At 38.8% G+C, this 14,868-nt stretch overlaps 1 protein-coding gene across 1 annotated transcript in view; it reads right to left on the bottom strand.

Annotated features, from left to right (window-relative positions):
• LOC108429905 (nuclear pore membrane glycoprotein 210-like) overlaps positions 1–14,868 on the bottom strand; it is a 56,690-nt gene that overhangs the window by 15,545 nt on the left and 26,277 nt on the right. Inside the window, exons 13-21 of the mRNA XM_037537181.1 lie at positions 13,174–13,319; positions 11,820–12,032; positions 10,342–10,536; positions 8,262–8,451; positions 6,755–6,825; positions 5,868–5,963; positions 4,463–4,591; positions 2,322–2,449; positions 713–908 (exon numbers count right to left, since the gene is read on the bottom strand). Of these exons, the coding sequence (XP_037393078.1) occupies positions 713–908; positions 2,322–2,449; positions 4,463–4,591; positions 5,868–5,963; positions 6,755–6,825; positions 8,262–8,451; positions 10,342–10,536; positions 11,820–12,032; positions 13,174–13,319 (1,364 nt within the window). The remainder of the gene's footprint in view (positions 1–712; positions 909–2,321; positions 2,450–4,462; positions 4,592–5,867; positions 5,964–6,754; positions 6,826–8,261; positions 8,452–10,341; positions 10,537–11,819; positions 12,033–13,173; positions 13,320–14,868) is intronic.

Genomic DNA, 14,868 nt, shown 5'->3' with positions numbered 1-14,868 from the left:
TCTGACTGCTGTTTCTCACCTCGTCCCTCTCCTTTGTGTGCGTCACTCACTTGAGTCTCAGTGCTCATTGTAATGCACAGATCTGATTGGCTGAGTAGCGTCACGTGTGATATGTACAACGCATGCAATTGGTCTGTGAGTTCACTGGGACGCTAAACCAGTACCATAAAGGCTAGAAAAGTTATGCCAATTAAAATAGGACCACCCCCGAAATTTATCGGTTACAGGACTAGATCCACACAGGACATCACCTGGATCCCAAATCGCTCGGTTGATTCACATATTGGTGACCTCTGCCCTACAGTTTTGCGTGTTGTTGACTTCGCCAAAGTGTGGACTTTTTAGGGTGCCATTTGGGACTTGGAGAACTGTGATTTTTGGATGAATATACAGGGTGATTGTTCTTTTGCCATGCAGGTCAGTTTAGGAGTGGATCTGTTCAGACTAAAGGTCATACTAAAAAAAGACTTCACCTGCACTCTGAATACAGCTTTAAGCTGGAAGTATGCTAAATGAAACTGAAGTACCACCGAACACACTTTTGTAAGTATCAGCACTGCTGGACAGTACAAACTTAAACTAATGAATGTTGTTGGCTTTGTTTTGCTTCGTTTTATGTATATTGCCACATTTACTTCCCAGATATTTGTTTACACGAACATATTATGGTGGATGTACCGTTTATGTCTGCGTGTTACAAAGACGTGCCCACCTGCCGCACACTACCCAATGCAAGAGCGAGTTTGCGTGGCTGCAGGCTGAACCGAGGGTAAACCTGCAAATACTTGTGGGAGGAGCTTCTGACATTTCCATTGCTGTCCACTGCTGACAGATGTAGACTGACCATGCCCACCACCTGGCCTGACACATGGAAACCCACAGAGTGCCTGTCCACTGGCCCCACCTCCCTGCACAACAAGCAGCCAATCACCTGCCTGTTAATCACTTTGTATTATCATACACAGTTCACAGAACAATAATTATACACTATAGAATACCATTTCTAACATAAAACTGCTCCATCCCTGCAGTTTGTTTAAATGAGCTTTGCAATGACAGTGGTCTTATGAGTTTTTTGCACTATGAGATCCTGTAGATGACCGGAGGTGAAAATATATGTTGCATGAACATTTTATGACAAAGGTTATCTAATGATCAGCTGATGCAAGGAACCACAATCTTACTGTGTAATTGATTAGCTCCATAGACTTATAGTTAACATGATTCATGTTTCATCACATGCTGTCCTTCCGCTGGTGGCTTTCTTGACAGTACTTGTTACATTCCAGTTAAAATTTCCGAGATTTCAGTTTAAAATTTTTACATTGTCAGTACAGCCATATTTGAGAGATTTCACAATAAAGCCCCAGCGAATTTACATCTGTGATTGATTTCTTATTGGATTGATATTCAGCAATATACAGTGCAAGAGTTTTAGGCACTAGAGAAAATTAGAATTAAAAAACTATTTATCTGGGCACTGGGTACTTGGCTGCTCAGAAAAACACTAACACTAGAATAAATACAAAAATGTTCCTCAAACTAGCTCAAAAGATAAATTAGGAAATTTATCATCAATTTAGAAAATTGTTACTCTATTGTATGTATCTGCATCTATTATAATAATATATGGGGTTTCTATAAGCAAATGCTCACTTATGACCAGGATAAATGGTTTTAAACAATGTGTCTAGGTACCTTCTGCACAGTATTTTATACGTACAAAGTAGGCCCTATGATTAAGCCTGCTATGTGTATGTGAATTACCTGAATTTCTTCTCTGTCAATACATGTTGACTGGTATTAATCTCACCAAATGACAAGGTGGATGTTGCTTGTGCATCCCACAGCTTTTAACAAAACTATAAGATGGACTGAGAGGGCAGAAGTGTGGCAAAGTGAATATATTTCACCATCAGCGTAGCACTAAAACAACAGTGTAAATCCCATACAGCAGTTGTCAAACCTGTCCTCAAGACCCCCCCAGGTCTTGAGGATAGGTTTGAAGACAACTGCTGTATGGGATTTACACAGTGCACGTTTTCTCAATCCCTGCGTGTTGTAAGTTGGAGCCAAAATGTGGATTGTATGGGTCACCCTGAGGACTGGTTTGAGAACCACTCCCATAGAGTTTCACACAGTGCTGCTTTTTTGAGCACTGTCAAGTTTGGAATTATGCAAACAACTAGAGAATTGTTTAGCTCACAACTAGAGAATTTCATCAATTTACAAAAGTTGTCTGCAACGCTGAAGATTTACCATCAGTACTGTAATTCAGTACAAGTCAGTGTCTCTGTCAGACATAGAGAATGAAGACTCACTCCACAGTGACAATGGAAGAGGAGGGAATGAGTTTTAGATGCATGAGCTTGAGAAAGTAATGGAGGAAAGGCTGCCTCTCAGAGTCCAGAACACGCACTCGCACCACAGCAGTACGGCCCACCTCAACCTGCAACAAACACACACACACTCTGTTTAGATGCATGGATACTAAACACTCTATACCAGTGGTCACTAACCCTGTTCTGGAAGATCTACTTTCCTGCAAGTCTAATTCCAACCACAATCTGCCCCACCCGCTCCATCAGAATACCTTGATTGGCTGTATTAGATGCCTCAGTGCTATGTAAGGCAGGGTTAGATGTTAGAGGTTGGAACTAAACTCTACAGGAAAGTACATCTCCAAGAGGAGCGCTAATGACCACTGCTCCATACAGACTAATGTGGCATGATGTATGGAAAGTTAACTGCTGTTCTAGTACTTGGCGTAGCACTAGTCTCTGCTTCAGATGCTCTGTCCACACAAAAACAGAGCATCTGATATCTATAGTAGGTTAACTGTCAAGATTATAAAAACACATCTGGGTGTCAGTGTTTTTAACCAATGACTCAGAGAGTCTTCACTGACACCAGCAGCAGGAGTCAATAGTTGAAGTCAACTCCAGAAAACCTGCTGAGCATCACTAATTAAGGGTACAATGGAATAAGCTGTGCTCTTCTACCCTCATGTGTACAATTCGAAAACAGTCCCTAAATTGGATGAAAAGATGACTCTTTAAATGTCAACTGCTTATCAGAAATGAATGCATTAACAGTAAGCATTTATGTGGTTAGTGGTTAATTAGTGCATCATTAACATCCCTACTCATCACACAGTTCTGAACTACATCAGCACAAGAACTGTAGGTCAGGATCTTTAAAAAATGTGTTGTCATGGCCTGGCAGCAGCACACAAGCCTAAGATAACTATTACTATAATTAATAACTATAAACAACCATGTGCTGAAGTGGTGGACACTGAAGTAGTGGAAGTAGTTCTCTTCAGTGATGAATCATGCTTCTCTATCCGGCAGGCTGATGGATGAATCGAGGTTTGGCAGATGCCAAGACAACACTACCTCATAGAAAGCATAGTGCCCACAGAAAATTTGGTGGAGGAGGGATTGGGTTGTTCATCAAGGTTTGGGCCTCTTAGTTCCAATAAAGGTTAATGTAAATGCTACAAAATACAAAGACATTGTAGACAATGACATGCTTTCTTCTTCTGGCAAATGTTTGCTGAAGGCCCTTTTTCTGTTCCAGCCTAACTGTGCCCCTGTGCACAAAGCAAGGCCCACAGAGACACAGCTTAAAATTTGGTGTGGATAGAAATCTAGTGGCAGCACAGAGCTCTGACCTCAACCTCACTGTAGGTCTTTAAAACGAAATGGAACATTAATGGCAAGCAAGGTCTCTCACAAATGTTCTTTTGACAGAATGGGCACAAGTTCCCACAGAAACACTCCAAAACTGTGTGGAAAACCTTTCTTGAAAAGTGGAGGCTGTTATAACTGCAAAGGTGTGAGCAGTTTCATATTAATGTTTATGGTTTTGAAACGGGATGTCCAACAAGGTGAGGTGTCCATGTTCTTTTGGCAGAACAGTGTATATTGTAGATCCTGGTCCCACTGTTGATCCTTTAGAACACACTATATTTTGAGCAGCCCTTTGTATACGATTAGTAAACAGTAACTTTGTAGATGATTAGTAAACTCCTAACAGATTATCAGTAACACAAACAACAGAGTTGTAAAAGTATAATATGTTAAATAAAAGTGTAAATATGTTGTACATGTTGATACATTACTTACATTAAGTAGATTACTTACATTAAGTAGAAGTATTGTTAATGTTACTTCGATCGTGCAACACCTATCCCTAACCTCAACCCAAAACCAAATCCTAACCCTCATGTTTTTGGCATGTTACTAAGAGTCTACTGAATGTGTTTCATCTTAAAAGGACCACTCAAAATAGTGTCACCAATTTTATTTAGTCATGTAAATATTAATATATATGTAATATTTGAAGAGTTTTGAAATAATAAACGAAATTGAGTATTTTTCTAATAGAGACTAATGGAAAATGAACAATTGATTTATCCAGAGAACTGTCAGTACCAAGAAGAGTGAAAATGGCATACTATGTCCATGAAGTCAATCTGAAAGTCTGAGATGTCAGAGACGATTACGGTGGCCACAGCAGTCTCAGGAGAAGTAAGGCATAGGTCATGAACCAGGAGAGACGAAAAACCAGGACGAAGAGGGGATATCTGAGAAAGGCAGAGAGAAAAGCTTTCTTGTTAAACGACTATTTAATTTCTGTTACATCTACACAGTTCTACTTTCACTGTAGTATTCTCACCATTACCTGTACTCGGACTGCACAATATTGTTAATCATTATCATATCAGTCATAATTAATACTGTTTTCACACAAATCTATGTTGTGCAAATCAGCATCTAACCAATCTCTGAATGTTTAATTTAAGCATCCTGATCAATTTCAGCCGTTCTTTGGATATCTGCATCAATTAACTCCTTAAAATCCCAGGCCGATTATAAAAAACTAATCTTAGTCTAATCTTATTATTAAGTTACTATAGGGATTCAATGTAAACTGGTTGAACTATTCTTTGATCATAGTGTGTAATGAAACTTGAGGCCTCTGGTCATTTAAGAGGTTAAAGCATTCAAATCCAACAAAGAGAACAACAATAGTGCAGGTCTAACTATACTGTTCTGCACTCTACAATGTTATGCTCTAACCTGCAGTGAACTGCTCTGACTACACTCACTTGTACTACGTTGGTCTCTTCAACATAGGTGATGCTGGCCATTTCTTTATCCTGTAAATGAACCAGGAAGTGTCCTGAGCCCTGCACCAGGGTCAAGTTCTCCTAATGACCAAGAGAACTGTGCAGTTAATGAACCCTGAGAACCTGGCCTTGGATGTACCGAAAGTTGAGCTACCAAAAAGAGGTACAACTGACAATTTTTCCCCCCAAAATTAAGTTAAATGGGTCTACAATGAATTTGCAAAATCTATCTACAATTAATTTAATGAATTTCATTTAATTAATGAAAAGTAGAAAAAATAATTGCTGTTTTTTCCATTGCCCTCCAGCACTGATCAGCGCCATGTTTAAAAAGTCTGAGCAGCAGCAAAACAATAGTGAAAATGTTAGCTATCAGGAACTATTTCATGGTTTCTATGAGAGACAGTGTCCAAGAATTTCCTCACTCCAGGCTTGATATCACTTGAAATGTGCTGGATATCCAGACCAACAGAAACATGAAGGAAAGTCCGTTCTGGCAAGCTGATGGCAGCTGTTGCCAAAGTTTTGGAAATGACAATTCTCATTTGACAGAGCAAAAGATAACCAAAAAAACAAAAAATGATGGAATTCATCGTTCAATGTTTTTATTTATATTAATAACAGCTTAAAAAGGTTTTTCCCTCAGTGTCCTTTTCAACTAGGAATTTTCATTTTGGTGCATTACTGATGGGATAAAAAGAAGAGAGAAAGAAGAGGAAGCCATGCTCACAGTGACTTTGGGATGATTGTAGAGGGTGACAGAGAGGGGGGCCCACTGAACATCTTCCACCAAGCGCAAATTGACAGAGACTACTGCCCCCCACACCTGTAACACAAAAGAACTACATTAAAACACACACACACACACACACACACACACACACACACACACACACACACACACAAACAACTAAGCTCCATAAAAGCCTTAGGCTGATAAATAATATCAGATAATCAGTTAATGATGGACCCTATCCTCCACTACAGTTTAGCAGATTGAGTAGACAACTCACGTATATCTTGGAAAGACAATCATTCATCAAGTACCGACCAAGTTTTAATGTTCTTTCAACACCCTCGCAATCATCAGATTCAGCCACTTGGAGAAGGGGTCCAAAATACAACACTACAAAATGTTCTTCCACCTGCTGCATGCGATTACATGTTTCCATCAAAGTCTATATAGTGAAGTAAGCGTTACATTGTGCAGTTTTAAGTGATTTTAGAAGTTAGTCAGTTGGTTATTATATTACCTTAAGGAAAATGCAAGCTATAGGTTACGACTGTGTAATGCTTACGTGATACTCTCTAACTGTATTTGGATTACAACGATATTGTTTATGGTGATTAGAATTTGCAGTACTGATATTGCAGAAGGCTGCAATGCGCAAAATAAGTCCCCTAGCCAATCACATTTTTTATTTTGAAAAACAGTGTTTTTCAGGCAGGGCAGCTCTTCTCTACATCACATAAAATTTTCACCCATATGCTTTTAGCATAGAGTAAATTATACTTTAATTGCATTGTAGCAACATAACCACAATACACAGTTTTGTCCATATTATGCAGCTTACGTACAAAACATAGTATAGTAAATAGCACACAGAGTATACCTACCTCAGAAGAACCAAGGGTTACAGTCACAGTTACGGTTCCTGTTTGTCCACTGGGCTGAAACACCTGGTGACCTGTTCATAGTGCATATCCACCAATCAGTGACTGAAGTTGTGCTATCAAAAACCAATTGCACTTTAAAGCAGCAGTTCTCAAACTTTAAGTTCATAAGTTTTAACTATGCCAAAGGAATAATACCTGACCTACATGAGCCTGCTGGACCATGTCCACTGGCTATTAACATGGACTTGCTCCATTTGCAGCTCTAACAACCTTGACTACTCTGGTAAGCCTTTGTGCCCATTCAGTCAAACAAACAAACAAATAAATAAATAAATAAAAAGCATTTTTGAGGTCAGACACTGATGTTGGGAGGGAGGCCTGGCTCACAATCGACAATCCAGTTCATCCCAAAAGTGCCCCCCTCACCACACACACAAACAGGCAATCCCCGGTTGAGGTCAGGGCTCTGTGCAGGCCACTGGGGTTCCTCCACACTAGACTGATCAAACCATGTCTTGCCGGAACAGGGAAGGGTCTTCCCCAATCTGCTGCCACAAAGTTGGAAGCATATTACCCTTTACTGGACCTACAGGGTCTAAACCCTGAAAAAACATGTTTCTACTGCTCCAGAGTCCAGTGGTGGCATATTTTACACCTCTCTAGCTGACATTTGGCTTTGCACATAGAGATCTTAGATCTCATTGAAGCGCCAAATGCATAGTTCTTGCACTAATGTTGCTTCCAGAGGCAGTTCAGACTTGTGGCAAAGGAGGCATCTTAAGACAGTGCCAAGTTTAAAGTGACTGAGCTCTTCATTACAACCCATTCTACTGCCCATGTCTGTCTGTGGAGGTTGCATGGCTATGTTCAGTTATATAATATTCTAGATGAGATTGTTCTTGAAGCTGGGGAGTTTAGTTGTGCTGATTGAGTGCTGAAGGTAGATACCATGCCTGTACAAAAAACAGGATATCCTCTGACTACAGCACCAGGTGTCAGACATCAGACAAAACAGCTTCGGGTCTCATGAAAAACATGCCTCAGCTCTTGTACAATTTAAACTAAGCCAAATGGCTACAGACACTACAGCCTCAGACAGTAGAGTTCACGTGACATTCACAACTCTGTTCTTTCTTAATGGACTATTTACAGTTTTGTGACCAATTTAATGATCCCAATATATTGCAACCCACAACTCATGCACTGAACAATGCTATAATGTTTTTTTATTTTTTATTTTACCTGAAAAAGACTAAACTTTAACTCAGATGCTATCACTGTGTTTGTTTCAACATCTGACAGTCTCTAAATTACCGGAAGAGGATTCTATCACCAGCACAGGCCTAACCTTGTATCTCCATTGCAAAACTAAAGAACTTCAGAAACCAAACAGATCGCAACATTTAAGGTAAGGTAAAAACTATTGAATTTCAATTTTGTAAAAATTTTTTCTCTAAACTATTTCTTTCTTCTGTGTTCTGAGTCTATACAAAGTGAACACACACACCATGCAGCTTGTAGCCTGTTTGTGTGAGCAGGTCTTCCTGAGTCATGGTGGACTGTGGCAGGAGGGAGAGAAGAGTTGGGTCAGAGCTCTTCCAGGTCACTGGGCAGGAAGTAAAGTTATCAAACTGTGCCTGCTTCTGGTCAAACACGGATAACTGCAACACTGTCCCTCTAGTGCTCGATACTGAGAACTGAAGGACAGAGACAAAAAGAAAGAAAGTGAAGATGAGATGACATGAATACTTATAAACCAGATGGTAATTCATGAAAGTTTTTCAAAGAAACCAAAAAGACCTTTTTAAAAAAATTACAAAAAATAAATCCAATGTAAACACTATTTTTACAAGTTGAAATTTAGAGGTTAGGGTTTCAAACAGCCATCACTCAACAGAGTACACTGTGAAGTATGAGTCTGCAGACACTTAGCTCTTAAATATGGCTGGGCATTATGACAATAAATATGACTATGGTGATAAATTATGTCACATTATACAACAGTTGGTTCCAGCCACGCAAGCTGATTTGGTTGAGAGGCAATCTAACTGTGCTGATATTTCATCACAGGTTTTTTCACAAACACAATCACTTTGCTAAGACGCCACTGCTAAGCAACAAGTTTGACAGCTGTTTTTTTTTTTTTACTTCTTACTTTGCCACAAACAGAAAATGGATACTTTTAAGATCACATTTGATCAACAGCCGATTTAGTCAGACTCTGAAGATGAGACTACACTAAACTCCCTTTCAGCACCACTGATCAGTTGGGAGCTAGGACAGAAGAACAGCTAAACAACCTGGAATTAGCCATAAATGGACCAAATACCACTCGCCAAACGTGTGGTCTCACCTACAGAGTCTGACCAAACCGGACTGAGCCATAAAACTGGCCCAATAAAAAACAAAAAAGCTGCTCAGTGTTAATGACAGTTTGGGAATTTAGTGTAAGGAGCTGGGGACTGAACTGCCAGCAGTGCAGCAAGTGAGCAGAACTCATTACTGTGATGTAGCAACAAGCTGCCTGTTAAAGTATAATTTGGCGGAATGAACTGCGAATATTAAAACATTTTAAATACCACATTCACAACCCAGTTTATTTATTTCTCACTTTATTTATTTAACTGTTGTATAAAAGCAATAGAACCCTCAAGGTTGTGAGTTATCGCAAATAACATCACGGCTGTGATGATCTTATTTTGCAATAACACACTCGCTCTTGTGTTGTATTGCTTAAATACAATATGTTTATGTACTTGTAGAGCAGTGACAAACTGCATGTTTCATTACACATTATGCCAAATATTGAATAAAATAAAAATCATTAGATTTTTAGTTTTGATGGTTTTTTTTTGTTTTTCTTTTTAATGTAGCACTTTACTGGTTCTTTTTCTTAGTTCCAACTGGTAAAATGATAAATACTGTGACTTCCTATGTATCACAAATATTTCTTGACATATCGTGATTTTCTGTATTTTTTACATATCACCCACCTCTACTTAATACTATACCTATTAATGCCTTGGGCTTAAATAGATCATTACATAATCATTGTAAATATCTAAGGTTATTTGTTTTTGAATAGGTTTTTACTATGGGACTGCAGTTTGAATAGGTAGAATGGTCCAGTTACACGTTTTCTGCACGCCAACAACAATATATACATATATACCATGACATATATTTTTGTCCATACTGCCCACTACAAACTTTGTGCATAATAAGTAAAGCCTACTTAAATACCTACAGAAGTGGCTCTTTGTGTTTTGGCATGGAGCAAGTAATTGCAGAGATGGTCAGAGTATTGACAACATCTCACAGCTTTCAGGATGTAGGTACGCTGTTACTACGGAAACTGACAACTTTTCGCCATGCTTGTCACACAACTGAATGAAGTGGTAGGTGGCATAAAAGACACACAGAGAGAGAGAGAGAGAGAGAGAGAGAGAGAGAGAGAGAGAGAGAGAGAGAGAGAGAGAGAGAGAGAGAGAGAGAGAGAGAGAGAGAGAGATATTAAAGGAATGACAGGAGAGGAAAAAAAAAAGCAGGAAAAAAAAAAAAAAAAGAGTTAACACTAAATCACTCACCAGACTGGAGGGGTACTGCAACTGTGGGCAGGAGTAATGGTGTGTGGATAGAGGGATGGATGAAGGAGAAGAGGAGGGAAGAGGAGAAAGAGAGAGACTGGTTGGGACTCCACACTCAACCCTCACTCTGCTCTCCTCTACTGAGGGTTCCTCATTCAGTGGACCAGGAGCATTACCACACCTGAACACCAACCACTACACACACACACACACACACACACACAATATGCATATTAAATAACACTAAGCAACCCAGCATCTTTTGAAAACGACTTTTTCGTTTTAATAGATGTTACAGCAAACATGCATTTATGAGCTTCTTCTGGTGTGGATTTGTGGTGACATGCATGCTAAAAGCACTCCCTTCTGGAGAAACTTCAGAATGCAAGCAATTTCATATTACATTATAAATTAAATGTTTTCTAACGTTAAAGTGACATGAGTTTTTATCATTCTAACGGATTTTAAAGACCCCATAATTACCCAATGTTTTCACATTAAAAGTGTATAAAATATTATGTGTACACATTACTTAAAATAATTGGTCACCTTTTTCTGTTCCTGTTTCCTGGCCATAGATGACAATCAGAGGAACATTCTTACAAGTCTATTTTTCCAAAGCTAGAGATGACTGTTTTAGGCTAGTAGTCACTAGTAGTCAATAGTACAGTTTTACTGCAGCAATTCACACTGAAGCAATCTGAAGTTCCTAAGCACTGCAGCATTTATTTTCAGCTCTTTGCACTCAAGCTAGACATAATGTAAAGTAAAATAAGGATGGAACTGTGTGGTGTATGAGGTTCCTTGACATGCTGATGGGAAGCACTACATCTCGCTTCATGTCAGAAGCTTTGTGCAGGCTAATAACCGTGGGCTTGGTCTTAAAGCATTAGTTTGGTTGTCCTACCTAATTTGTAGAATTTTCTACTTAGCACAAAAGCAATCAACCAAGACATTTTGGTAGCTTCTTTAGCTTTTCACTAGAGCCAGAAGGCCAACGTAGCTAATGTATTAAGCAGCTTATACCCTACCAATTAGCAGTGTGCAAATGTCTAATGTATGTCTAAATTATCACACACTTGCCTCAAACTGTGTTGAGTTGCTGAGTAAGCTCAATGAGACTTGCTTACATGGCTTCTGATGCTGTATTTCATTATCTCTAAAAACTGACAAATGTACAGACAAAATTCATGTTTCAATGCATCTGCTACAACTGTTTATCTAGGCAACCCACATTCAATTTAATCAAAGTAACAGTATGCAATACAGACTCATAAACTGCATAATTTGAGTCAACAACTCAGCGATGTTTCAGGGATGCAGCTTGCACAATTCAACAAAGACTTCTATTGCTTATTAGCTACATTAGCTTTCAAATGTCAGATGCCAAATATGTCTTGGGTGATTACATTTGGAGTAAGGGTAATACTTTGTAATAAACATTTTAACGTCTAATTGGATTTAGAAGATTCTCTGACCTGTTCTCCTAGTGAGATGCACATGACACGGTATGCATGTCGAGCAAGCCTCACTTCTGTCAGACTCAGTTCCTCCACGGTGAGGCCACCTTCTGGCTGTGCTTGGGCGCTGCTGAAGAAGCGGGCTGGGGCCAGCGGCCACGGCTGTGGCCCCCCCTCAAACACCAGCAGACGAGAGGAGCCCACAGTAAGAAGAACCTCCGAGACCAAAGCCTGAGAAAGATAAACAACATACTGCAAAACTACACACTTAAAAACAAGGTTCTTCAAGAGCTCTTTAGTAAAGAGAATGGTTCTATACAGAACTATAAACACTCAATCCATGGCATGATCAAAGGGTTCTTTGCCTCATTAAAATGTTCTTAAGATTGTTGGCCAAAGTGTTTTATATGGTTTTATATAGAACTTCTATATACCACCAAAAAGGGTTCTTCTATTGTTGCTGGCCTGACATCACAATAATAGAAGAAAGCTTTTTGGTGCTATATGGACCCCTTTCTATATAGAACCATCTACAGCATATTCGCCATCAATCTGAAGAACAATTTCACCATGAAAAGACCCTTTTAATCATGCAAAGGGTTCTCTCAATGTTGATGGTTCTATATAGAACCGTTTTGTTTATTAAAGAACCTTTGAAGAACCATGATTTTTAAGTGTGTAGACACACTGCAGATTCACACTGTCACACAGCAATCCACCATCATCAAACCATAAAGACTATACATAGTTAATCCAATATTGACGGTTTGGCTACATCGTTTTTAACATACTTATTTTTCTCAGTTGGTGTGACAGGTGTGACTATACCTGTGCTTGTATTGATAGTAATTTTGACTGTGCTTATTTACGTTTTTCTGCAATAGAGATGATTGTAGGCTATACATGAAATCTGTTAACACTAATACAAAAAGATTACGGAAAAAAACTACACTCAGTTCAGATTCATGCAATCATGGATCCTGTCAGTGATCACTTACAGAACAAGGTAAAATGAATCAAGGTCAACTACTGGATTAGATAACTGCAGTTACAGTGAATGTGTATGCCCTACACAGCTACAGAGTGTTTGTAATCACAGTTTCACTACCTATTAGTACACAATGTTTTGGTTTAAAGGAGATTATTAAAATATAACCGGTTTCAGCTTTTCCTTTATATCACTCCTGTTATTCTTCAAACCTCTTCTGTAGGTATTACTATAGAAATGTTTCTTTGTGTATAGCTCAATAAGAGCAGTGTAACCATACCCAGTCAGGTTCAGACTTTGCTCTTATCTCTTTTACTACTGTAAAGGTTTCGTTACCGTACTACTGTTTACTACAGTATCTATCACTGATTGCACACAGTTTACCCTGAGGGGACTATAGGCAGCCAGAGTTGCTGAGGCACTGATGTTGATCCTGTCTGTTTCAACAGTAACAGTCACATGTGTGTGGCCCTGTGCCACAGCCTCTAAACACACTCCTCCACAGAAGCCACTACCAGGAGATACAGACCCTGTGGACAGAATTAAAGAAAAAACACAATAGATAAAAATACAGAAGACAGGCAACATAAAAGTAGACTGTGGCTACAAGCTTGTGATAACAGTAAAAATGAAAGGGGCAAAGGACAAATTAAAAGCACACAAAATGGCTTTCGATTGGTGTAGCTGTCCAAGTCTGGCTTTACACAGTGAAACAGTAACACAAAGCAACTTAAAAACAAAGTTGCATGCAACGCACTAAATTCCTCCACTAGTTATACAAATCTGTAGATTGTATTTTATAATGCATCATATCATTTTTGCTTCCACGAGGTTTTTAAATATTTAAAGAATTTTTCTCATCTTTGTTTTTTTCATTTTATATTATATTTTTTCCAGCTGCTATTGCTATTTGTGGTACTTTTCTTTTTTGTGGTATTTTGTCTTTTTATCTGTTGTATGCATGTCAAGCCTTTGAAATATAATGTTTACGCAGCCATTATGGTTATAGCCTGCCTGACGTCTCACTCATCCTGTCCTAAAAGCACAAGTCTCCACTTCTGTAATGATTTTCATCCTTTGGATTACAAATAAATCTGACCTCCATCAGAAGAATTAAATGTGGCACAACCTAAGGGTGCGGGAAAAACTTGATTCTTGGGTGCATCGCGATGCGGACGTGATCGTTTCTGAATTGATTGATAAATGTCAAAAATTGATTTTCTAAATATTTAATTTATAATGTAAAGTTGACAGAACGTAAAAGGAGGAACTTGAAAGCACCCGGACAGTCTGTAACGGTACATAATAAAAACACAATGGATGCGCGAGAAATCTGACCGGTACACTCTGCATTAAAAGCCAGGTTAGGTCAAGAGTCACAACCCAAATGATGAGAAGAGCCATTTTGTCCTTTCAACAAAAATCAAACCACATTCGGAGCCACAACATTTAATGTCCAGTATATCTCAGTATGTGATAATGTCGTATTATAGGTTAAACAATATAAATGAGAGCGCAGATTTACTTTGCTCTGCTTTAAGCTTTAGCTATAGCTGCTTTCCTCAAAAGTAGAACAGTTTCTTGTAAAACGTCTCTCAACGTTCGACTGTTTCACGAAGCTGAAGTTGCTTCTCATTCGCCATGCGATTTCTCGTTCGAATTTTCCCATTCCACCTTAAACTCTGCCTGAGGCTGCGAATGTAGATATTGGAAGTAATGCATTATGGATCATTACCAAGTCCTTAGACAGTAGGAAAACAGAAATCCTGTATACAAAAAAAAAAAAAAAAAAAAAAAAAAGATCCATCGATAATCGTTTATAATCGCATCGTAGCCCTCTGGATCATAATTGAATCGAACTGTGAAGTGCCTAAAGATTCCCACCCCTAGCACAAACAACCATTTAAACAGCTGTTGGCATTAGTTGGTTAGTTAATGCAGCTGGTTGGAAACTCACATTTATTGTCATGGCTTAGGAAACTGACAAAATTGAGTCAGTTGTGGGGGGTCTCCTTTTCAACTGCTCAATAAACTATCTTCTGATTTTATTTCTGGTCCAATAAAATCAATGGCTTGATA

Source organism: Pygocentrus nattereri, chromosome 3 (assembly GCF_015220715.1).
Source record: "Pygocentrus nattereri isolate fPygNat1 chromosome 3, fPygNat1.pri, whole genome shotgun sequence".
Classification (NCBI taxonomy): Eukaryota; Metazoa; Chordata; class Actinopteri; order Characiformes; family Serrasalmidae; genus Pygocentrus; species Pygocentrus nattereri.
This window is presented reverse-complemented; position numbering and strand designations above follow the sequence as displayed.